This window comes from Callospermophilus lateralis, chromosome 11 (assembly GCF_048772815.1).
Source record: "Callospermophilus lateralis isolate mCalLat2 chromosome 11, mCalLat2.hap1, whole genome shotgun sequence".
Classification (NCBI taxonomy): domain Eukaryota; kingdom Metazoa; phylum Chordata; class Mammalia; order Rodentia; family Sciuridae; genus Callospermophilus; species Callospermophilus lateralis.
The window spans coordinates 49,506,244-49,528,149 of NC_135315.1; the positions used below are offsets into that span (position 1 = coordinate 49,506,244).

Consider the following 21,906-nt stretch of genomic DNA (forward strand, 5'->3'; position numbering starts at 1 on the left):
AAGGCCAGCCTGGGCAACATGGCAAGACAGATTTAAACCAAAACAAAATAAATATCCCTGAGCATTATTCATTGAGAATGAGTTACAGATATGTTATCTCATTATCATGAATGCTTTAGTATATATTTACTAAAAAACAAGGGCATTGTTTTTATTTTTTTTTAATTTTATTTATTTTTTATTATTATTAGTTGTTCAAAAGGGGGTATTGTTTTTAGATAGCACAGTACAAGGATCAAAATCAGGAAATTACTGATAAAATATTATGATCACTATAATTACAAATGTATTCAAATTTTCCAGTTGACTCATTAATGTCCTTTGTAGCAAAAGGAAAAAAGTTCTGGTCTAAGATCATTTATTGCATTTTTGTCATTTATCTTCATCTCTTTTAATGTGGAACAATTTATCTGCCTTCTCTTGTCTTTAATGAACTTAACCATTTTGAAGGGTACAGGCCAGTCATTTTATAGACTGTTCCTTAGTTTGTGTTTGTTTGATATTCCCCCAATAGTTTGATTCAGGTCAAATGTGTCTTTGGTAGGAATATCACAAGAGTAAAGTGTGTCCTTAGAATATCACATCAGGAGGCATGTAATGTTGATTAGTTCCATTACTAGTGCTATTTGCCTTTGTAATTGATAAATATTTATGGTGAGATGCTTTGAGATTATGTACATATCTGTTTAACATCTATTTATCAGTCTTACCTTAGTCATTGCTATGATGGTTTGGGAAAGACATTAAAATTTTTTTTTATTCCATCTATAAAAAGAATAAGGAAAAATTTTCTGGTGCAGGCACATAAATGTTGCTAGAGAATGAGTTCTAGCTGGGTTTAACCCTGTTCCCTTTCACTGAGATTGGATGAAAGAGAACAGGCCACTTGACTATATAAAAAACAAAACAAAAGAACCCTGCATAAAACTGTTGACCCAGTTAGATAGAGCTCCACGCTCTGACTTTTGTAAATTGCATTTCCCTTCTCCAGGAAGTAGAAAGTCTCCTTTCAAGCTCTGGGCTCCCATTCCCACCCCACACCATGGTAACAGTCTGGCAGAAGTCTGCTGTGGTGATTGCTGGTTGCTGGGGACATAAATGCAGAGATTCCCCCAGCTAAGGAGCTGGCTGTGCTTCCTTCATTACAAAAAATAGACCCTGCTACTTTGGAAAATTTTATCTTTCAACTCAAACTGGGGCTTTTTAACCTTGAAGGGTTCTTTTGAACCAAATGTGACTTCCTGAATTAGTTTGTGATGTGTAGGCAAGCTTGCTAGGGAAATAGCTAGTTTACAGAGAAGACCAGCTGTAGGGGAGAGAACCTTTCCAAGGATTGGACCTGGCATTACTTGATTAGGTGGCCCCATTCCTGCCCTGGCTTCTCCTGCCTACATTTGGAAAGGCTAAGGAAGCTTTCCTTCACAGATGTTTCCCTTCCCAAGTGTTTCAAATAGTGAGCTGCTTGAGAGTGTCGCTGCTTCATTCACATGATATGAATGTGATGGGCACACCCACCATTTCACAAAGGTCACCCCATTTTTTACCTTGGCCAGAGGCCTGGATCATGGTGTGCCTGTGTTTCAGGCTAGATCCAGGGACATCAGTCACAACTCTATGGGCACAATCCCAGCTAGCGAACCTTTACCTCCCTCTAACTGTACTTTTCAGAGTAAGCAGGAACGGCAGGTCCAAGCTTCTTAAGGAGAAGATTGTGAAGCAGGGCTGCCAGGGAAGGCAGGGCCTTCCCCACTGATCCTGCCCCTCTCTGTCTGCCTACAGCTGCCCTATGAGAAGAATTGCAAGAATAAACTGTTTTGCATCGTTGAATTACATTTGGTCACCAGCATCTCTCAGTGAGTTGGATCCAGGTGTCATAGTTTCTGCAGTTAACTTCCTTTTACAGATTTACCGGGCAAACTCCTCATGGGGATCCATGGCACACTTCTTCCTCCTTCCCCCAAAGGTCTTTACATTGATTGTTCAGTCACCTTATGAGAGAGACAAGACAGATATTTGTGTTTTTGTTTTATAGATCAGGAAACAGACTTTTAGTAACTGAGAGCCTTGGTCATTTGGTGAACTTGAACCCAGGTCTCTTAACATCCTGGATGATGCTGTGTTCATAACTCAGTATACCCCATTACTAGGGCTACTTTGGCTAGAAGTAACTTCTTTCCTGGCTCACCTCTTGACCAAATTTATTAATTGATTCAATAAGTATTTCTGGAGTGTCTACTCTGTGATATGCATTCTAGGCACTGGGAAACCTTACAACACAGGCAAAAATCCCTGCGCTCCTGATGTTTTTAGGGGGAGAATAATTAAGTAAACTCTAAGTTGATGGTATGTACTATGAAGAAAAATAATGCAGGGAGTGCTTGGTGGGGGTTGGGCTTCAATTTTAATTAGGGTAGTCAGGGAGGGTGGTATTTGGCACTTACAGGAGGAGGAGGTCAGGGAATGAGCTATGTGAGTGCCTGGAAGTAGAGCAACTGCCAGTGCCCTGAGATGGGAGCATGCTCAGCAGGTGGAAGGTAGGACAAGGGCTTGGTGTGATTATAGTGAGGTATGGAAGTGGGATTGGGGAAATGTAAAGGGGTAGGGAGGATCAGTGGGGCTTTAAGGTCCTCAGAAGGGCTTTCACTGTGAACTGGGAGGCCAGAGGAGTTTATGTGTTTATGTGTGTGTATATGTATGTATGTGTATATATATATAAAATACACATATATACATATATATGTAATATGTAATATATTACATATATAAATATATATGTATATACACATATATATTGTGTATGTGCATAATGTAATTTAATAAATTTCATTTTTTTTCCATTACCTCCCCTTTCCCTTTCTGCCTCCCTCCCCACCTCCCTCCTGATGGTTTCCTTCTTTTATTGGTTTCCCTTCTAATTTCATGAGATTCCTCTCACTTTTTTTTTCTTCCTTTTTTCTCTTTAGCTTGCACGTATGAGAGAAAACATAGGACCCTTGACTTTCTTAGTCTGGTTTATTTTGCCATTAGATTAAGCTTATTTTGCTTAACATAATGCTCTCAAGTTCCACCCATTTTCTTACAAATAACATAATTTCAAATCTTCTTTATGTCTGAATAAAATTCCATTGTGTATATATTACCACATTTCTTTATCTATTCATCTGTCGATAGGCACCTAGGCTGGTTCCACAACTTGGCTATTATGAATCGTGCTGGTGTAAACATGGGTGTGTGTTAACATTATAATTAACATAATTCTTGCTGATATGTTGAGAATGGACTGGGGGACCAAAGGAGGAAGCAGGGAGACAATAAGTAAGTACTACTGTAATAATGCAGTTGATAGATGAGGGTGGCTTGCACCCAGGTGATAGCAGAGAAAGTGAGAACATTTGCTGTCAGAGTGGATGTGGGGAGTGAAGAAGAGTAGTCACAGTCTGAGCATCTAGAACTATACCATCTACCATCTTAGCCACTAGTCCCATTGGGTATTTAAATTTAAATTCATGTCCTTCCTGGTTACTAGTGCTGCGTGTGTATCATGATACTGACAGTCAGTTGGCTGGAGGTGGAATCTGTGGGTGGAATCTGTAGGGAAGAATGGTGTTCCTTGAGTCCTGGAAAGCCCCTCATAGACAGTTGTAGTTCTTGAATTTCAGATGTGGACAGCTTAGTGCTGCCCATCACTAAGGACCCAATTCAAGACTTTGGAGTGCTTTGGAATCCGGCCCAACAAGCAGACACAGCTGTTTTCAACAGGGAATTATTTACAGCCAAGAACCATCCACTCAGCCAATTCCTTGTGAAACAGATAAAGCATGCATAGCTTGCCTTGCATCACCCCCTAGTGAAGAAGTCAAGCAATTGCTTCTATTTCAAAAGTTGCTGAGTCTGTCTCAGTGGTTTTGACCTTTCTGCAGACATAGACTCTCAAAAAAATAAAAATAAAAATAAGTAAATAAATAAAAATCTAATGAAAACTATGGGCCCCTCTCCCTAGAAGACTACATGTTCATACATAAATAGTTTCTGGGCCCTCAGAAACTATTTCTGGAACTCAGGTTAAGAAACACTATTAAATATACTGGATGGTTCTTGGCTGTAATTAATTCCCTGTTGAAAACAGCTGTGTCTGTTTTTGGGGCCGGATTCCAAAGCACTCCAAAGTCTTGACTCCTAGAGCTCTCTTATGGACTATAGAACAGTATGTTTGACTAACAATCAGCACCTCTACCTTTAATCCTATACGCACCTCTTCTCATAACTGAACTCATCTTCCTCCATCCTACTTCCTCTTGTGTTCTCTCCCTCAGAGGGTAACATCACTTGGCCAGCCAAGCTGTAAACTTAGAATTCACCCTTGACTACCTCTCTGCTTCCCTTATCTTCTTTGACTCCCCTCTTCCCTTTTTCTGCCTCCAATACTATTGTCTTATTTCAGGCATTTATCACCTGATGGATGAATTTCCACAGAAGATTCTAACTGTCTCTGACTCCTGTCTTTCCCTCCAATCAATCCACAACAACAAAACATATGTTGCATCACTTACCAGATCTGTCTATTTCACCTTTGGACATTTTACATGGTTAAAAAGTGTTTTTGTATGTTACTATACGTCTAGTCAATCTCAATTAAGTTAAAAAGTGTTTTTGTATGTTAGTATATGTCTAGTCAATCTCAATTACTGAGGTTGTTCGGCAGTCTGGACCTCAAAGGTAGAATTATGTGCGTCCTGCTTTCCAGTGCTGAGCAGATCTGTAAATAATTGTGGAATGGATGAATGTGTTCCATGGAGTGCCTTGCCTAGGGTCAAAATGAATTAATTGGTGGTAGAAAGAGGATTTGGATTTGATTTTCCCTACTTCTCTTTGAAGGCTGCTAGACCTCAGGCCAAGTGGCCTCTTTGGGCTTCTGTTTCCTTTTCTATAAAATAGAATAATTGTGCCATTTCACAGGTTTTTATGAGGATTAATTGAGCATGTGAACAGTCCTTGGCACATGGTAAGTGGTAGGCATTATGATCTCACCCAGCAACGAAAATGAGTGTGGCAGTCCAAGTTATGTTGAGGGGATGAAAATCTAGGCTAAATGGCAGTTTATCTGAGAAGGTAGTTAAGGATGTGCTGTCCTATTGCATTCCAAGTTTGTACAGATTAAATAAACTGGCAACATTCTTATCTTTGCGTGTGCAGGCAGGAATTGGTGGTGGGTCTCACCAAGGAGCTGGCCATGAACATTAGCCTAACTAACTCTGGGGAAGATTCCTATATGACAAGGATGGTTTTGAATTATCCCAGAAATTTACAGTTTAAGAGGATACAAAAGGTAACTATAACAGCAGCTTCAGAAACATGCCACTCGACCATTTCCCTTGCCATACACCTGCTTTTCTCTTGCAACCTCCTTACTAGTCTCCCTGCCTCCAGCTTCCTTCTGGTCCATCCAATAAATGATTAGTAACTAGGTGAGTCTTACCCCACCCAATTGTACTAGATTCTTTCTTTGCTTTAAATACCATCAGGGCCTCCATTTTGCTGCACAATTAGCCCTCTCTGCTTGCAGCCTTTCTTAACCAGGGCTTTGAGAGATAAATACCCTAAGGCATTGAGAAAGTAAAAATTAGCTGGGGCTAGGAAAATGAAATTCTGCCCTGCCCTTCACCAAGCTGGGATCACAGATACAAAGCCAGGTACAAAGATACTAGGAAATATTCTTTCTCCCAAGGACACCTACAACTATGAATTATCACAGCACTGAGAAATTTTATTCTCTAAATTTACAGATGGCCAGAAACTTTGCTGTTTGAAATTTAATCAATAACTGTGAAACCATCTTGCTCTTGCCTGGAAGACCTAAGTCATTTAGGGGAAGGGGTACTGGAGATTGAACTCAAGGGCACTTGACCCCTGAACCACATCCCCAGCCCTATTTTGTATTTTATTTAGAGAAAGTGTCTCAATGAGTTGCTTAGTGCCTTGCTTTTGCTGAGGCTGGCTTTGAACTTGTAATCCTCCTGCTTCAGCCTCCTGAGCCACTGGGATTATAGGTGTGTGCCACCACGCCCATCAATCTAAATCATTTTGACAAAGAGCAGTTTCAATTTCCATCTGAGATGTAGAGCTTCAGATAAAGTGTTTCTGGACACAGCTTTTACATCTATATTAATTTACTCATTTCCAAGGAAGTGGTCAAGTCCAGACCCATTGTTGATTGACCCTTTAACTCAGCTTTGATTTGCTTTGAGGCTATGAAAACTGACTTATTTACATTTAACTTGAACTCCATCCATCCTCTGTCTTTTCCTTTGTTGGGTGACATATACCACAGTGTAATTTTGTTCACTGTTGGAACTATGTGTTTTCCCCACTCTTAGGCTATTTGGCAAGGATGGCATCCAGTATATGAAAAATTAAAATTCTCTCTTATGACCTAGAATGGATCTAGTGATATACCATTCGTGGGAGAATTGCTTTCTGTACTCAGTAGTCCAGATGAGGAACCATGGTTGAAAGGCTACATGGCAGTGCTTGAGCCCATGCTGGCCTTCCTCTCCCACCCGCCTACCCCTCTTTCTCCTCCCAGATCCACAGAGCTGGAGCTGCTGCCACAGTCACAGTTGCGGGCACTGTGGCATCTGGGGTTACAGCAAATGATGAAGTTATCAAAATTTTAAAAATCTTTTACACTAGAAGAGATCAAAAAAAGAAAGCAGTGACATTTACATTGGTCCACAGCCCAGTTCATATTATCTCCTTCCTTGTGAGGATAGAGTCCTCCTAGTTGGAATTCATCCTTTCTTTTGCTGTTCTCTGCCTCACTTGCAGAACCAACCCTTAGACCTTTGATTTAAATTTCTTAACTCTACTGCTGAGCCTACCAGTCCTGCTTGTGAGAAAAATAGATCAAGTCTGACTTATTTTGTTATAGCTCCTGGCTGGGTTAATTTTTACTCCTTAAGAAGTATTTCTTTCTGTATTCACAGCCTTCTTCTCCAAACATTCAGTGTGATGACCCTAAGCCAACTGCTTTTGCCCTGGTCATAAGCTGCAAGATTGGTCACCCCATATTCAAGAGGTCATCTGTGAGTCGATTTTTTTTTTTTAAATTATTGATGGACCTTTATTTATTTGTTTATATGTGGTGCTGAGAACTGAACCCAGTGTCTCACACATGCTAGGCAAGGGCTGTACCACTGAGCCACAACCCCAGCCCCCTTTGAGTCTGTTTTGATTGGTTGGCTCTTTGCACAACTCTGGAGTTGGTGATGTTTACATCCCAGTTATAATTGAACCTCTCAGTTGTGGTCTCTATGCTTCTCTTTACTGTACAGTCAATCTGTAGCAGGGCTTACATCTGCTAAGCTTGCTTTGAAAGGAGTCAAAGACAGTGTTGATTAATCCCAGGAAAAGTGTGAAGTTGGGGGGTAGTACGGAAGGGACATCAGACTAGATTATTATTGGTACTGGGGATTGAACCCCGGAGTGGGGGGGTGCTTAACCACTGAGCCACATCCTCAGCACTTTAATATTTTATTGAGACAGGGTCTGGCTAAGTGGCTTAGGGCCTTGCCAAATTGCTGAGGCTGGCTTTGAACTCGCCATCCTTTTGCCTCAGCCTTCCCAGCCTCTGAGATTACAGGCGTGCAATACCCCGAATGGCAGTAGAGATTATTTTTGTGCCATGGGAAATCTCAACTGTAGAAGGGGAATAGGGTAATGCTGCCTGCTCTGCTTACTCTATATTTGCATGGAAGGCTTATATAAAATAATGGATGGAGAGGTACACTGTACTACAAAAATGTAAGAAATTTAAATTGTTTCCTAGGTTGGTTTGTAGTAGGCAGTTAGATTTGAGAATGGTACAGACAAGAATCAAGTGACCATTTTTCCCCCTTTAAAATATTAGGCAAACATTTCAGTAGTTTGGCAGCTAGAGGAGAATGCCTTTCCAAACGAGACAGCAGACATCACTGTGACCATCTCCAAGTAAGTAGTGCCTGTATCAAGCCTATTGAGGCTATGGCCTTGAGGGAATCTCCCTCCCATGTGCATGCTGTGAGAACTGTGACTTCCTTACTGCCAAGGGAGGAGGGAAACCTTAATGAACCCACAGAGGCCTCTGTCCCCCCGCATAGTGATTCGGTTATTATTATTATTTTTAATCAAAGCTATTTAAAGTGTTCTGTTCTTCTCACAAAGTAAAACTATGACATAGTCTGGTTGAATAAGCTTTGGACTCAAGTTCTAGTTCTGGTTTATTTAAATTTGGAGTAACTATTATCTGCAAAGCCTCTAGGTTTAGGGGCAGCATGAAGTATGGTGTTGGGAAGGGGTGATTCTGCTTCCCAGAGGTAATGCCTGGAGACATTTTTGATTGCTATGACTTAGGAGGTGCTACTGTATCTAGTGAATATGAGACCAAGAATGTTGCTAAACATTATACCATGTATAGGACAACACAACAAAAAATTATCTGGTCCAAAATGTCAACAGTATTGATGCTGAGAAATCCTTTTAAAATCAACATTACTCTTAAGTATGATTCGTTTGCATTCTAATTATTTATCTCTAAGCAGCTTTTTTTACCTGATACCCCCACCTTTGTACCCTGACACTGGGAAGCCAGGATACAAAGAAGTTGTGCTGTGAACTAACAGTCTTATTCTCAGTTCCAACCAAAGGTCTTTGGCCAGAAAAACCCACAACCTTCGATTCAGACATGCCTTCATTGCAGTTCTCTCCAAGTAAGTACTCCATGGGGCTAACACCTGTGTGGCTGCCCACAGCGCACAGCTTCAGGCCTTCTCTCTTATGAATGGAACTGGTAATCAGGGTGGATGTGAACATTGTGTTTCTCTGAGATGAATGAAGCTGCTTAGAACCTAGGCTCTAGCACTGATCTCTATGGTACTCACAGTTGGGTTCTAAAAACCCTATGGTGGTCATCAAAGAAGGAGCAGTGCCAGCTGGTCTTACTACAAAAGGGAACTGAGGGTAGGAACTCTGGAGGAAAGACAGGGGCTGTGGTATTGGGAAGCAAAAAGGGCGAAAAGTAAGGCTAATCTGAGGAGTTATAATTAGAAAATGAACCAGCTCAACTATATAGAATGCAAATATTCTACCTCCTCTCAACTACCCTATGACCACTTTACATTTTGATATTTACCTTGGACTCCTCTTAAGGATCTGGTGCCCTCTGTCATAGTGTATCCTATTGAAAACATTCAAGTTCATTCAAAATTAAAAGGGGACTCTGAAGTCTAACAAGTCCTCTCAATTGCAGGCCATCTGTGATGTACATGAACACAAGCCAGGGGCTTTCTGACCACAAAGAATTCCTCTTCAGTGTAAGTGCTTAGTGTTTATTGCAAAGCTACAGGTGGTAAAGCAACCTAAGCTTTGACTTCCTATTCTGATTTTATTTGGCAGATACATGGGGAAAATCTCTTTGGAGCCAAATTCCTGTTGCAAATTTGCATCCCAATCAAATTGCAAGGTCTCAAGATTGTAAGAGTGAAGAATGTGACAAAAACCCAGGTATTCACAGGCAGTTCTTATCACATTTCTTTCCAGAGTGACTATGGATTCTCAAAGATATAAAAACTAGGAGCCTTAGGAGTAAAGTTAGATCTTGTTTAATCTAGTAAAACAAGATTAGCCACAGGAAAACATTAGGAGTGAATTACCAGTTATGTTCAGAAGGAATATCAAGTACTCAGGTCTTAAAGCAGCATTTCAATTTTCCTCTCCTTGAAGAAAAATAAGCAAAAATTCAAACATTTTTGTAACCATGGAGACATTTATTTTCCTTTTGAAAATTGATAAACTCTGCCTCTGCTTCTATGTGATTGGTGAGTGAGACTGATAAATGTGACAATTCTCACACTGCCCCCTATAAACCATCTGTCTTCATTTTCCTTCCCTCCACTCCCTCTTGGTCTTTACTTTGCTATATAGCCTCTTTGTTTTTATTTGACCTCTTATCTGTAATGTGGTTCTCAACACCAGGCTTATTACTTAAAGGAACAGGCTCTGATCACTCTAACAGCTGTTACCTAGGCTTTCTTGAATTTTTGTTTGTTTTTTTGTTCAGATTATATAACAATTTCAAGGCTCAAAAATGAAAATGTGGAATTTACAGAATGGACTCTGCTGACAATTAGAAACAGGACTTATAAATAAGTTATAAATACTTGTTCTTACATGTAGTTTAAGAATAGTTGTTAACAGCAAGTTTAATCAGTTCAACAAATATTTCAGTTTCCACTTGAAAACAAAATTCTTGCTTGAAAAGTTGACTGGAAACATATAAGAATGGAATTCTACTTTACCCTGCTCTGGGATGGAGATTGAGAACAGGACCGAAGGCGTTAAGACCAGGGCTCTCTCAGTTTGGGACAGTAAGACACATTCAGCTCACTTAAATAGACTGTGTTGGCAGAGCAGGTCAGTGGCGGAGGTGAAGTTCAACACTGTCCTATGGAAATGCTGGATCTTTCTCTTTATTTGCTTCATGGCAGTGGTGTTACATTTACTCTTAAAGGTCATTTCATTCAGAATCTTGTCTGTGAGGTAATGTAGCCAGAGCACATTGTTATAAGGGTGATATTCACCCCAGCAGTTGTTGTTCTCCTTCCTCATGAGCCTGTAAATCTCATACTGATAATCACCTTCACCTGTAAATAGTTCTTCATCCATGGAAATGTCACAGAAAACCACAATCCCATCCCGCTCCAAGCGTGACAGGGTGTAGTCAATGATATTGACTTGCAACCCACGGGTAGGAATGGTGCTTGTCTTTCCGTTGAGGGTGTAGCGGAGCTCCTTGTGGCTGGTCTTCTTTAACAGCACATTCCCCCAGTGTAAGTCTCGGTGCTCAAAACGCAGTGATGCTTCTGCCACTGCAAGGGATGCTGTAATCTGGTGTATGATGCTCTTTGCTGTAGCCACAGAGGACAACTTTGTTTTCATTTGCTCTAGGTCGATCCCACCAAACTCAAATTCTAGTACAATGAAGAGCTGACTTTCCTCAAAATAGTCAGGCCGGTCATTTGCAGACTTTTTGGTTGAGTTATAGTGATCCCAGGCTTTGAGGAGCAAGAGAGGGTAAGGCCCTTGAACACAGTGCACAGAGTTCAGCCCAATAAAGCCTTCTGTGCGGTTGTACGCCTCATCAGATAAGAGGCTTAACTCTTTAGAGATGATGATCTCTGGCAGGATTTCCTCAAAGGTTTTCTGATGGGATCCATTGACTAAATCTGATCCTTCAATAGCAATGATTTTTAGGGCTACAGGTTTCCTATCAACAATCATTTGAAACACTTCACCAAACACCCCTTCCCCAATTTTCTCACATCGTTCCAGTTTTTCTGTGGAAAGATAATGGCTAAAGGGGATAGGTCCTTCCTGACCGCATTCCCAAAAAACCTTTTCAGCCTCAGAGGCCTTTTTGTCGGCAACACGAATAATGTTTAAAGGGCTTAGCAAGTGCAAAGAAGAGGAGTGCCGTGGGGACACTAGAGCAGTATTTGTTGTGTTTAAGTCAGGAGGGTTTGAATATTCTGATACAAAAGACCTAGAGGGAGAACTGGAAATGGTATAGATGCTGCTTACCTCTGACACATCAGTCACAATTTTCTTCTTGTGGAAATTGAAGGAGGCCCTGATTTTGGTCCAAGAACAGGACTTTGGTAAATGAGTCAGGTCCTGAGATAGGAATGAATCTTTTCCCATCTTTTGGCTCTTTTTAAATCGGTGGTGATGGAGAGGAGAGGTTTCCCCTGCTTCCTGATGTTTCCTCTTTTGCCTTGGCCTAGTCCTCTTAGGCCTGTTGATTTTCCTAGGTATGATATGGCCTCTGCAACCAGTGGCTTCTTCAGAGTCTATCAGGGTGGCCCTTTGAGACCCTCTCTTTTGAGATGAGTCTCTGCCTGTGACCCTCTTTTTACCTGTGCCCTCCAGTCTGTTTCCCATCACTTGCCTTTTACACTCACGATCCACTGGATATCTCGAGTCCATAAGGCTAGAGAGAGCAGACGTGAGGCTAGTATGAGCTCGGTGGACCATACTAGTGAACGAGATTCCTTCTGTTGCTGTTTCCTGGGAGCGTGGGGGAGATGCTAGGTTCAGGGAGGCTGATGGCAAGTGGAAACCACTTGAGTTTGCAGAGGTTGCATCTGAAGAGGCAGGAGGACCGGTGGAGATGATACTATCCCCTGGCGCTGGCGGTCCGGGGCCAGACGAGGGCCGGGGGCTGATCAGGGAGGCACTGAGGCCCAGCTCGTCGTGGTCCTTGGGCTGGCTGCATTCACTGAAGTCGGGGCTGAGAGGGCCCCCGCGGCTGCTGGGGAAGGGCGGCGGTCGGAGCGGGCAGTAAGGGGTGCTGCACTTCAGCGGAGGCCGTGCTCTCAGCCTCAGGCGTCTTGGGGTCGCGATCAGGGTGGGCTGCTCCTTGGAGACTCCGCCGCCAGGACGCCTCAGCCGTCGGCGGACGGAGCTGCTGGGGAAGTCCGGGTCGTCAGAGTCGTCGGAAGCCTCAGACTGCGACGGGCTGTCGCTGCTGGCGCTGCTGAAGATACCGTTCCGGTTCTGCGGTGGAAACCACTGCGCCGCTGCCCGGCCCGGCCGCCGCCGCGGCCCCCAGCCACCGGCTGCCCCGTACGTTCGGAAGAGTCGGATCTCAGATCTCGGGAGTGACGCCGCCATGGCAGACACCCGCCAAGCAGTTCAAATGCAAACACCGCGAGACTTCCGCGTGGTGCCCTCGCCTGCCCTTTGGGTCCTAGTGCCCGGCGGCACGCGTGCGCATCACACGGGGCCTCACTGGAGTGAGGGGGTAGGTAACCATGGAGCGCTGGTTTGTTGAGTGCGTCCCTGGAATGGCTTTCGTTTCAGGCTTACACTGGGTGTACCGAGAATCAGCCCGCTTGTGTGAGCAATCCATTTCAGGTGAGCGTGATTTCCCCGAGAGGGAGGGATTGAAGCACGTGATAGGGAGAAGCCTGGATGCTACTTTTCCAAGATTCCCTCTGAAAGCACTGCACCGCGGCGGTCAGGGCCCTCCTCCCTCCCCTCACTGGGTTTGCCAGGGTTGGTGCTTTACTTGGGTCAAAGTGAGCGCTCAAACTGCTCACACCCCCTGTTCTGGTACCTTGAAGTATTCTGGACCTGAGCGTTAAAAATTTCACCCTTCCCACGCGTAAAGGGATTAAACTAATGAGATTCTTTTTGCAGCGTGTGGACGAATGGTATTCAGTGAGCTGTAATATCACATCAGATAAAGAGAATGTAACTGTGGCTGCAGAGATATCCTTGAGTCACGCTGAGCAGGTATTTTGAGACCAAAATTCTCCAGATCTGATTATCCAGCTCTAGGCCATCTCCCTTAGAAACAGTAATGGCATTTACATGTCCAGAACAGCACCCTCCCTCCACTTTTTAATCTTTATTTATTTTAATATGTGTGTGTGTTTGTGTGTGTGTGTGTGTGTTTTAGTTGTAGACAGACATAATACCTTTGTTTTATTTTATGTGGTGCTGAGGATGGAACGCAGTGTCTTTACACGTCCCAGGGGAGCACTCTACCACTGAGCCCCAGCCCCAGCCCTCTTTATTTATTTTTTTATGTGGTGCTGAGGGTCGAACCCAGTGCCTCGACACACGCTAGTCAAGCTTCTTACCGCTGAGCTACAACCACAGCCCAAGAACAAGCCTCTTGATGACTTTCTGTCCCAGCCTGCTCCTTAGCCAGTTACTCAGGCTCTTCTTTTTTGTGTGTGGGGGGCCAGGGATTGTCTTGTGCATTCTAGGCAAGCACTCTACCAACTGAGCTATATCCCCAGCCCCCTTGGCTATTCTTAATCCTGTTTCATACTAGGAATTCTAGGAATTATCTGTGACTTGCTCCTTTCCTATACCTCATATCCATTCCACCAGCAAGCTCTATTTCACTTCCAGCATATATCCTAAATTCATTTACTTTCTCCATCTCTACAGCTACGTCACTTGCTGGGGCAATTGCAGTAACTTTGGACCTGTTCTCCTTGCCTCTGCTTTTCCCACACCTATAAATAATTCACTTAACCACTATCCATCCACATTAGATTGTGCTTAAAAAAAAAAAAAAGTGAAGTTTGAACACCCTTAGATTCTGATCCATACCTCCCCCTGACCTCCATGGCCTGCAAGGTACTACATGGTCTGGTCTTGGCTAATTTTTCAACTTTCTCTTCTAGTACTCTCTTTTCTTTCCTGCTGTCCCTTTCTTATAACCCAGCTATTCTGTCCTTTCGAATTTGCCAATATTACTCTGGTTACAGGACCTTTGTACTTGCTGTCTCTTTGCATAACATTGCTCTTCTGTTAAGTTCATGTGGGTGGTTTCTTCTTGTATTTAATACAGATGTTACTTTCTTAGAGAGGCCTTCCCTGATCACTTATTCTGATGTGGGAACTAGTAATCAAGTTTAATATCTTGTAGTGATCCAGATGAGAGCAGTGTGGTATAAAATGAAGAACTGGAAATGAGGGTGGAGAAAAAAAGGAATATATGCAAGAGAGGATTAAAAAAAATTGTTAACTGACTTTGGCTAGGAATAGTGGCATGAGATAGAGGGTAAAGGAAAAGAATTTAAGGATTAATTGCAGATTTCTTGTTTGGTAACCGAATGGATGCTGGGGACATTAATGAGACTAAAGAATACTGGGGATGGTACACATTTAAAGGGAAAGGTGGTGAATGCTGTTCAGAAACAAGGAATCTATGCTTAATATGTTTTGTTTCTCTTCTTCCTCCCCCTCATCTAATAGTTACTAAGAGATGTAACTGAACTGCAGATTTTTGGTGAAATATCTTTCAACAAATCTCTATATGAGGGGCTGAATGCAGAGAACCACAGAACTAAGGTAATCCCTGGCTATTTTCTTGGTAGTGTCCTAGGAGAACTTTGTGTAGCTTTTGAGTCCTTGCACAGCCACTCCCTTGTTACTCTCTTCCTATTTTCAGTTTTATCACTTCTGTTCTTGGCTCTGCTACTAATGCTGCCTTTGTGATCTTGAATGAATCTGTTTCTGCCTCAGTTTTTACCTATCAAATAAGGAATTGAGTAAAAAGGCCTAAGCTGAGGAGGTCTAAGTTGAAATAACTAGCTTAGATCCAACAGCAATGTATACTTTGATTTAAAAATGTGTGCTGCAACCAGCATGGCTGTTAATTCAGAAACCTGAGGGGTGATGGGGAATGAAAAAAAGACAAACACATAAAAAAAAAAGCTAGGGCCAGGTGCCTGGGGCCTGGTAAGGCTTGACTGACATCAGAGCTAGCTAAGCACATTTATTATATAGTTTTTCTCATCAGAAGTTTGTTTGTATGAAAGTTTTAGCAAAGCAGGCAGCCTGAAGGATGCAGCGATACTTGTGTGACATCGAGGTTATGTCTAGAATTTTCTCTACCCCGGGAGTTGGTGTCTGAATCCAAGATTCTAACTAATAGAGCTGTGCACCTTTGCACAAAGCCTCCTTGGGTGGGCATCACCATAGCAACTAGGCCATCTTGGCCTATACCTTTACACAGGAATTTCCAAGCACAGATGCAGCCATGAGGGAATCAGGGACCATGGTTTGGGTCACTGCTCTCTACATACATTGACTTTAAAAAATTTTTTTCCTGAGAAATTATTCTTTGCATATATAAACTATCTTTCTACTGTGTATATCAGGGTTATAGTATTAAATAGTTACAGTACTCATGAATGCATAATTTAAAAAAAATTTTTTTTAGATGTTGATGGACCATTATTGTATTCATTTATTAATATGCCATGCTGAGACTTGAACCCAGAGCCTCACACATGCTAGGCAAGTGCTCTACTGCTGAGCCACAACCCCAGCCCCTGCATAATTTTTAAAATAAGACTTAGATTCAGTACTGGAACTCTTGGAATTTGATTTTCAGAAGTATGACCAGAAATTAAATTGACCTCTGTGGTCTGTGAGTTAAGTGCTCTTGTGTGTGTTACACTGCATTAAAAAAAAAAAAAAGTATTTATTTAATTGTCATCATTTATTGACCTATTTTACTGGCTAGGGCTTTAACAGTGATATACAGTCTGTAAAAACTCAATATAGGGGGGCTGGAGATGTGGCTCAAGCGGTAGCGCGCTCGCCTGGCATGCGTGCGGCCCGGGTTCGATCCTCAGCACCACATACAAACAAAGATGTTGTGTCTGCCGAAAACTAAACAAAAAAACTCAATATAGGCCTGGGGCTATAGCTCAGTGGTAAAGCATGCACCTAGCATATGTGAGGCACTGGGTTCAATCCTAAGCACCACATAAAAATAAACAAATCAAATAAAAGCATGCTGTCCATTTACAACTACAAAAATAAAAAAATACATACTTTAAAAAAAACAATATGTTTTGTATTCTGGCAAATACATGTAAAATTAAAGTTACATTTGTAACTATTTTTAAAAGTACAATTCTGTATCATTTAATATATTCATTATTCACTATGCATACCATCACCAAAATCTAGTTCTAGAAATTATTTGACATGGAAAACAACCAATGCCTATCAGCTGTTATTCCCTTGGTTTTCCTTCAGTAAACCCTGGCATAACACTGCATTTTCATACTTGTTGACTTATGCCAGGACATGCTCCTGGTTTCAGAGATGATGTTATCAATGAGCTTTTGAGTTAGGCATGATTCTTTACTAGAGCAAATGTTCATAGAGTGAGCCTGGATTGCTAAATATAAGTACTCAATTTTCCTTCTTGGAGGAGGGGAAAGGAATAATTCTCTAGATATGTAAGATAAACATTTTCTTTTATTTCAAAGTATTTCTCTCTCTCTCTCTGTCTTTTTTTTTTTTTTTTTTTTTTTTGGTGTGTGTGTGTGAGGCGGTGTCTTGTGTTTCTATGCTACTCTTGAACTCCTGGGCCCAATCAGTTCTCCTGCCTCAGCCTCCTAAGTAGCTGAGACAACAGGCTGTTTTTAAAGTTCTTCCAATACAGAAAATGACATAATAAAAAAACATAAGTGCCTCATTATTGTATTGCCTAGAATTTTAAAAATAAAATAGCAATAAAATCTAATCCTTATAGAAAGGTACCAACTGAAACAAATTTTCCTTTACTTTCTCCTACCCCTAACTCTCTTTCCAAAGAGAATTATTATTAATAGTTCATTATGTGTATATTCTTAATTTACTTATATATTTTTTCCTCTTATTGATGCTTTTATTTCTATAGCATAGATTCCCCAAAATCCTTTTCTTTAAATTCAGTATCCTAAGCAAAATATTAAGTAGTTCCTGCCAATAAGCACCTGACTTACAGTGAATTTATGAGAATAAATAGCTGTGTATCCAGATGCATTTTAGCTACAGATATGGGGAAAAAATTCAGCTAATGTGCCAGAAGGGCATGTACTGTTTATTTAGGAAGGAATGTAGGCCCTGCTTAATGGCCTGCCTCCCTAATCCTTGTGTGTTAGATAATGTCTTTCTTCATGTCCAGCACGAAGTTGCCAATCTCCAAATGCCTAAGGTTGAGTATCCTTTATCCAAAATGCTTGGGACCTCACATATTTCAGATATCAGAAAATTTTGGAATATTTAATAGACTTTACCAGTCATTCATTCCCTAATCTGAAATCCAACATGTTCCAAGTCTGAAACATTTTGAGCAGCAAAAAGATACTCAGAAGTTTTGGATTTTGGGACATATTGGAGTTTGAATTTTTGGATCAGGAATGCTCAATTTGTATTTCACATGATGGAATACAAACTAGGAAGCAAGAGGTCACCAAAAGCATTTTTCTTTATGTGCCTTCCCTTTTCAGAGAGGAAGCTTCTCTAAAAACTCTCAGGAGACATCCCTTTATGTCTTTGTTTGTTTTTAATATTTTTAGGTTTACATGGACTCAATACCTTTATTTTATTTATTTTTCTGTGGTGTTGTTGATAGAACCCAGTGCCTCACATGTGCTAGGCAAGTGCTCTAACACTGAGCCACAAACCCAGGCCCCTTTAAGTTTTATTAGTGAGGACTGGATTTCATCTTAGTCACTGGCAAAAAGAGGATAGTTCTGTTGTGATTATCTTAGATCAGTCTTGATTCCTAAACAACATCTGAACGGAGAAAATGGCTATTGAGTAGGTCACTGTCAACGTTTGCCACAAGGAGAATATCCTGTATCCTGCTTCTCCCTTAACCTCTGCGAAGGTAGCTTTGGGGCCCTTTTGGGAACCTGTGCATTTCAAAGAGGAAAAAGGAAGAAGGCTTTGAAAAATAGGTGTGGTTCTTTTACCCAAATCTGGCCTGATTCTAACACCATCATCTTGGAATTTCCTTGTACTTCCTAAACCCAGGTTATTGAGTTCTGCTACTTTCTGCTTAAAAAAGAAAAAGGGGGGGGGGAAGCCACCTCTTTTTTCTCTCTTACTCTGTTGCTTTGACACTTCCCTACTTTCAAGGCCCAGAACTTAAGCCCTATTAAGTTCAGCTGCCTGTGAGTTAAATAGGGCCTGGAGGATCAATCTTAAGTCAATTGCTTTTAACTTTTTTGGAAAAAGCCTCAAAGGTAAGTTTGTGTGGTTCTGTACTCCATACAGAAATCTCTCTGAATACCCCCAACTTTGCTGTTTAAACATATGCATGAAGGAAATTCATTGTCTTGGACAGGCAGAGGAGTCTTGATGGCCCTCTGGCCCCACTTCAGTCCTGCACCTTGCTGTGGTAACAACCTGGGAGGGCTGGGTCTCAGTCAGGATGCACATACCCCGTGCTTTCTATCTGAGCCCTGTTAATGAGGAGATAAGATACCTGAAATTGAGAGATCCTTTGGAAAAAAAAACTGGGGTAATTTATACTAGAAGAGCCCCACAAGTATTACACATGAATACAATTTTGCATGTATTATCATGTCCCTGAGGAACATATGTCCTCAGTCTAGTGAAGAGCAGATCATTGCCTTTGTCAAATGTTTCTTGTAAGGAGATTATATTGCCAAAGAATTTAAGGGATTTATGCAAGATTAAAAAAAGCTGTGAGGGCTGGGATTGTGGCTCTGTGGTAGAGCACTTGCCTAGCATGTGTAAGGCACTGGGTCTGATCCTCAGCACATGTAAAAAATAAATAAAATAAAGCATTGTGACCATCTACAACCAAAAACACTTTTTAAAAAAGCTGTGAGAACTGAGTTGGAGAGGACTTGGAGATCATTTAAGATAAGTCATCACTTTGAAGATAATTAGTGTGGGACTCAAGGACACATGGAACATGGCTTTGTAGAATCTTGATTTTCTGTCTTGATGCCATGGGACTCTCTTTCCAACTGTTAGAGCATCTTTAACTCAAGGTCACACTCTTCTGACACAGCAGTTTTAGATAAGAGGCTACAGTGGTTTCTTATAAGGTATTTTGGTCGTGAGATGATTTTAGATCATCTTAAAGCTGTATCAGGGGATGTTACTGACAGCACTCTTGATCAGTGCCCAGGATGTTGCCAAGTCCTCATGTTTTCTATTTAAAATAATAAGAACTTGTTTTCCTTCTTTGCTGTACCTGATTTATTGGACCATCTCTTTGTCTTGTCTAGATCACGGTCATCTTCCTAACAAATGAGGAGTACCATTCTTTGCCTCTCATCATTGGAAGCAGTGTTGCTGGCCTTCTGGTTTTGGTTGTGATTATAGTCGTCCTGTTCGAGGTCAGTTCTCATTGTACTCAATAAGGATGAGATAAAGCTGGGTGCAGTGGTGTATGCCTATAAACCCAGTGACTTGGGGGGCTAAGATGGGAGAATCACAAGTTTGAGGCCAGCCTTAGCAACTTAACAAGGTCCTTAGCAATTTAGTGAGACCCTGTCTCAAATTAAAACAAAACAAAACATACAAACAAAAAACGGGGTGGGGTGGGGCTGGAGACGTAGCTCAGTGGTAAAATGCTCCTGTGTTAAATTTTCAGTACCAAAAAAAAGGGGGGGGGAGATAGGACCTGGCTGTGGTGTTGGGCACTGTACCCCCAGGATTGCCAGTACTTACTTAGAGCAGCTACCCTGGCCTTGTGGCCACTTTCTCCTCTTGCTTCAACCTTACACCCCATTTAGGCAAATGAGAAACTTGATTTCTGTGTGAAGGAATAAAGATCTAATTGAAGAGAGATCTTCCTAAAACAGACTGATGATCATTCTCCTTTTTAAATCCTTTCCTTGTCTTCCCTGTTTGAGTGTCTAAATTTTTTAATTGCTGTTCAAGATCCTGTGCTGTCTGGCCTGTACCCTTCTCTTCCCATGCCCAGGTCTTGTTTTCTTCTCCAAGACAAATCGAGCTGTTTAGAAATAGGTGCCCATCTTTCTGCTTGAACACAGACTACTCCTCTTGCCAGGGGTGCTCATTCCCACCTTTTCACTTTGCTTACTCTCTCCCCTGAAACTCAGCTCAGAGATTCCTGGATCCTCTGTGTTGGGCTCCTCTGTGTTGGGCTTTGTGCTTGTCCTATGAGCTCCCTTCTGGAAACCCTTTCACATGGCAGTTGTCACACCATATTGTAATTTTTTCCTTTCCTACTAGATTCTGAGCTTGATGTAGGAGGCTGTACTTGATCTCTTTCTACCCTCAGCATGGTAGGCTGTACTGACTATTACATAAGTAAGATTAGATCCAGTGCAGCCCAAACTGTACAACTTTGTAGAATTAGTTAGAAGAAAGGTTTAAATTCTGGGGGTTCAGAGCGAGATGGGAAGTCAGTTCCAATTGAGGATTGAGCACCAGGAAAGGTAGCATCAAAGAGTCTGGGAGGATTGACTATCAGGGAGAGACTCAGGAGAAGGGAAAGGGAATACAAGTATAAGAAGTAGAGTTGTTTAGGGGCTATGTAGGCAACAACTGGAAGTATGTTTTCAAAAACAGGTATTTTAGGCCTATAATTGGGCTTCCCTTCCTTTGTTTCAGTGTGGCTTTTTTAAAAGAAAATATCAACAACTGAACTTGGAGAGCATAAGGAAGGCCCAGCTGAAATCGGACAGTCTACTCTTGGAAAAAGATTAGGACCTGCTTCCTTGTCCACTGGGAGAGAATAACCAGCTAATTCTTGAACTTCTAGAGACTTGGCATTGTACTGATTACTTTTTCCTTAGGATAATCTAGAGCAGCATTGAACAAATTGTAGAATATTATTTTTTAACCACACATTGTCCCCAAAATGTTTGTGCATTGTACAAAAAGTAAACTTGGGAAACATCTGCTATTAAATAAAGTTGAACTATTTTCTTTATAATAGTGCTTTTAATTTGCAAATATACCTTAAAATAAATATCCCTTTGCAATAAATTTTTATATCTGCTTGGTTTATCTTAAGTGTATAGCTTTAATTGGAGAGCATTGATATGTTTCCAATATTGTTTTCTTCCTTAGAAAAACAACATTTCTCTAACTTGCTGAGGTTTTTAAAAACACTTCTGTTGCAGGGATTTATCATTTTCTTCAAAGAAAGAAGACCTTTATGAAGGTCATTTATGAAAACCTTTATTTCCAGCTATAAATATATATATATATATATATATATATATATATATATATATATATATATATATATATATATATATAGTTTTGTTACTATTATGATAGTGAAAAATATCTTTTTCTTCCCCTGATTAGAGTTTGTCTCTAGAACAGTTGGTTGTTTTGAATATTTATCCAGCCATTTTACTGAGCTGTGTTTTCTAAGTAGCTTTTTAATTGGTTCTCTAGCTTCTGAGACCTAGTATCCAGTTGCAGTTCTGGGGGCACATTGGTCAGGGGGACTGAGGGGTGGTTTCTTCTTTCCAGGGCCTGGGAATGGGTTGAACTAGCCCTACCCAGAGCACTGGCAGATGATCTCAGGCCCTTGGCTTGAGTCTC

General features: G+C 41.3%; 2 protein-coding genes across 2 annotated transcripts in view; one reads left to right on the top strand and one right to left on the bottom strand.

The window, feature by feature from the left end:
* Itgae (integrin subunit alpha E) overlaps positions 1–21,236 on the top strand; it is a 52,577-nt gene extending 31,341 nt beyond the window's left edge. Inside the window, exons 20-31 of the mRNA XM_077110630.1 lie at positions 1,780–1,853; positions 5,194–5,326; positions 6,984–7,082; positions 7,907–7,986; positions 8,670–8,744; positions 9,284–9,347; positions 9,430–9,537; positions 12,895–12,948; positions 13,234–13,329; positions 14,809–14,904; positions 19,605–19,715; positions 20,959–21,236. Coding sequence (XP_076966745.1) covers positions 1,780–1,853; positions 5,194–5,326; positions 6,984–7,082; positions 7,907–7,986; positions 8,670–8,744; positions 9,284–9,347; positions 9,430–9,537; positions 12,895–12,948; positions 13,234–13,329; positions 14,809–14,904; positions 19,605–19,715; positions 20,959–21,054 — 1,086 coding nt within the window. The 3' untranslated portion in view covers positions 21,055–21,236. The remainder of the gene's footprint in view (positions 1–1,779; positions 1,854–5,193; positions 5,327–6,983; positions 7,083–7,906; positions 7,987–8,669; positions 8,745–9,283; positions 9,348–9,429; positions 9,538–12,894; positions 12,949–13,233; positions 13,330–14,808; positions 14,905–19,604; positions 19,716–20,958) is intronic.
* Positions 10,417–12,705, bottom strand: Haspin (histone H3 associated protein kinase). Its single transcript, XM_077110514.1, has one exon. The coding sequence runs from the start codon at positions 12,703–12,705 to the stop codon at positions 10,417–10,419; it is 2,289 nt and encodes a 762-aa protein (XP_076966629.1).
* Positions 21,237–21,906: the final 670 nt, after the last annotated feature.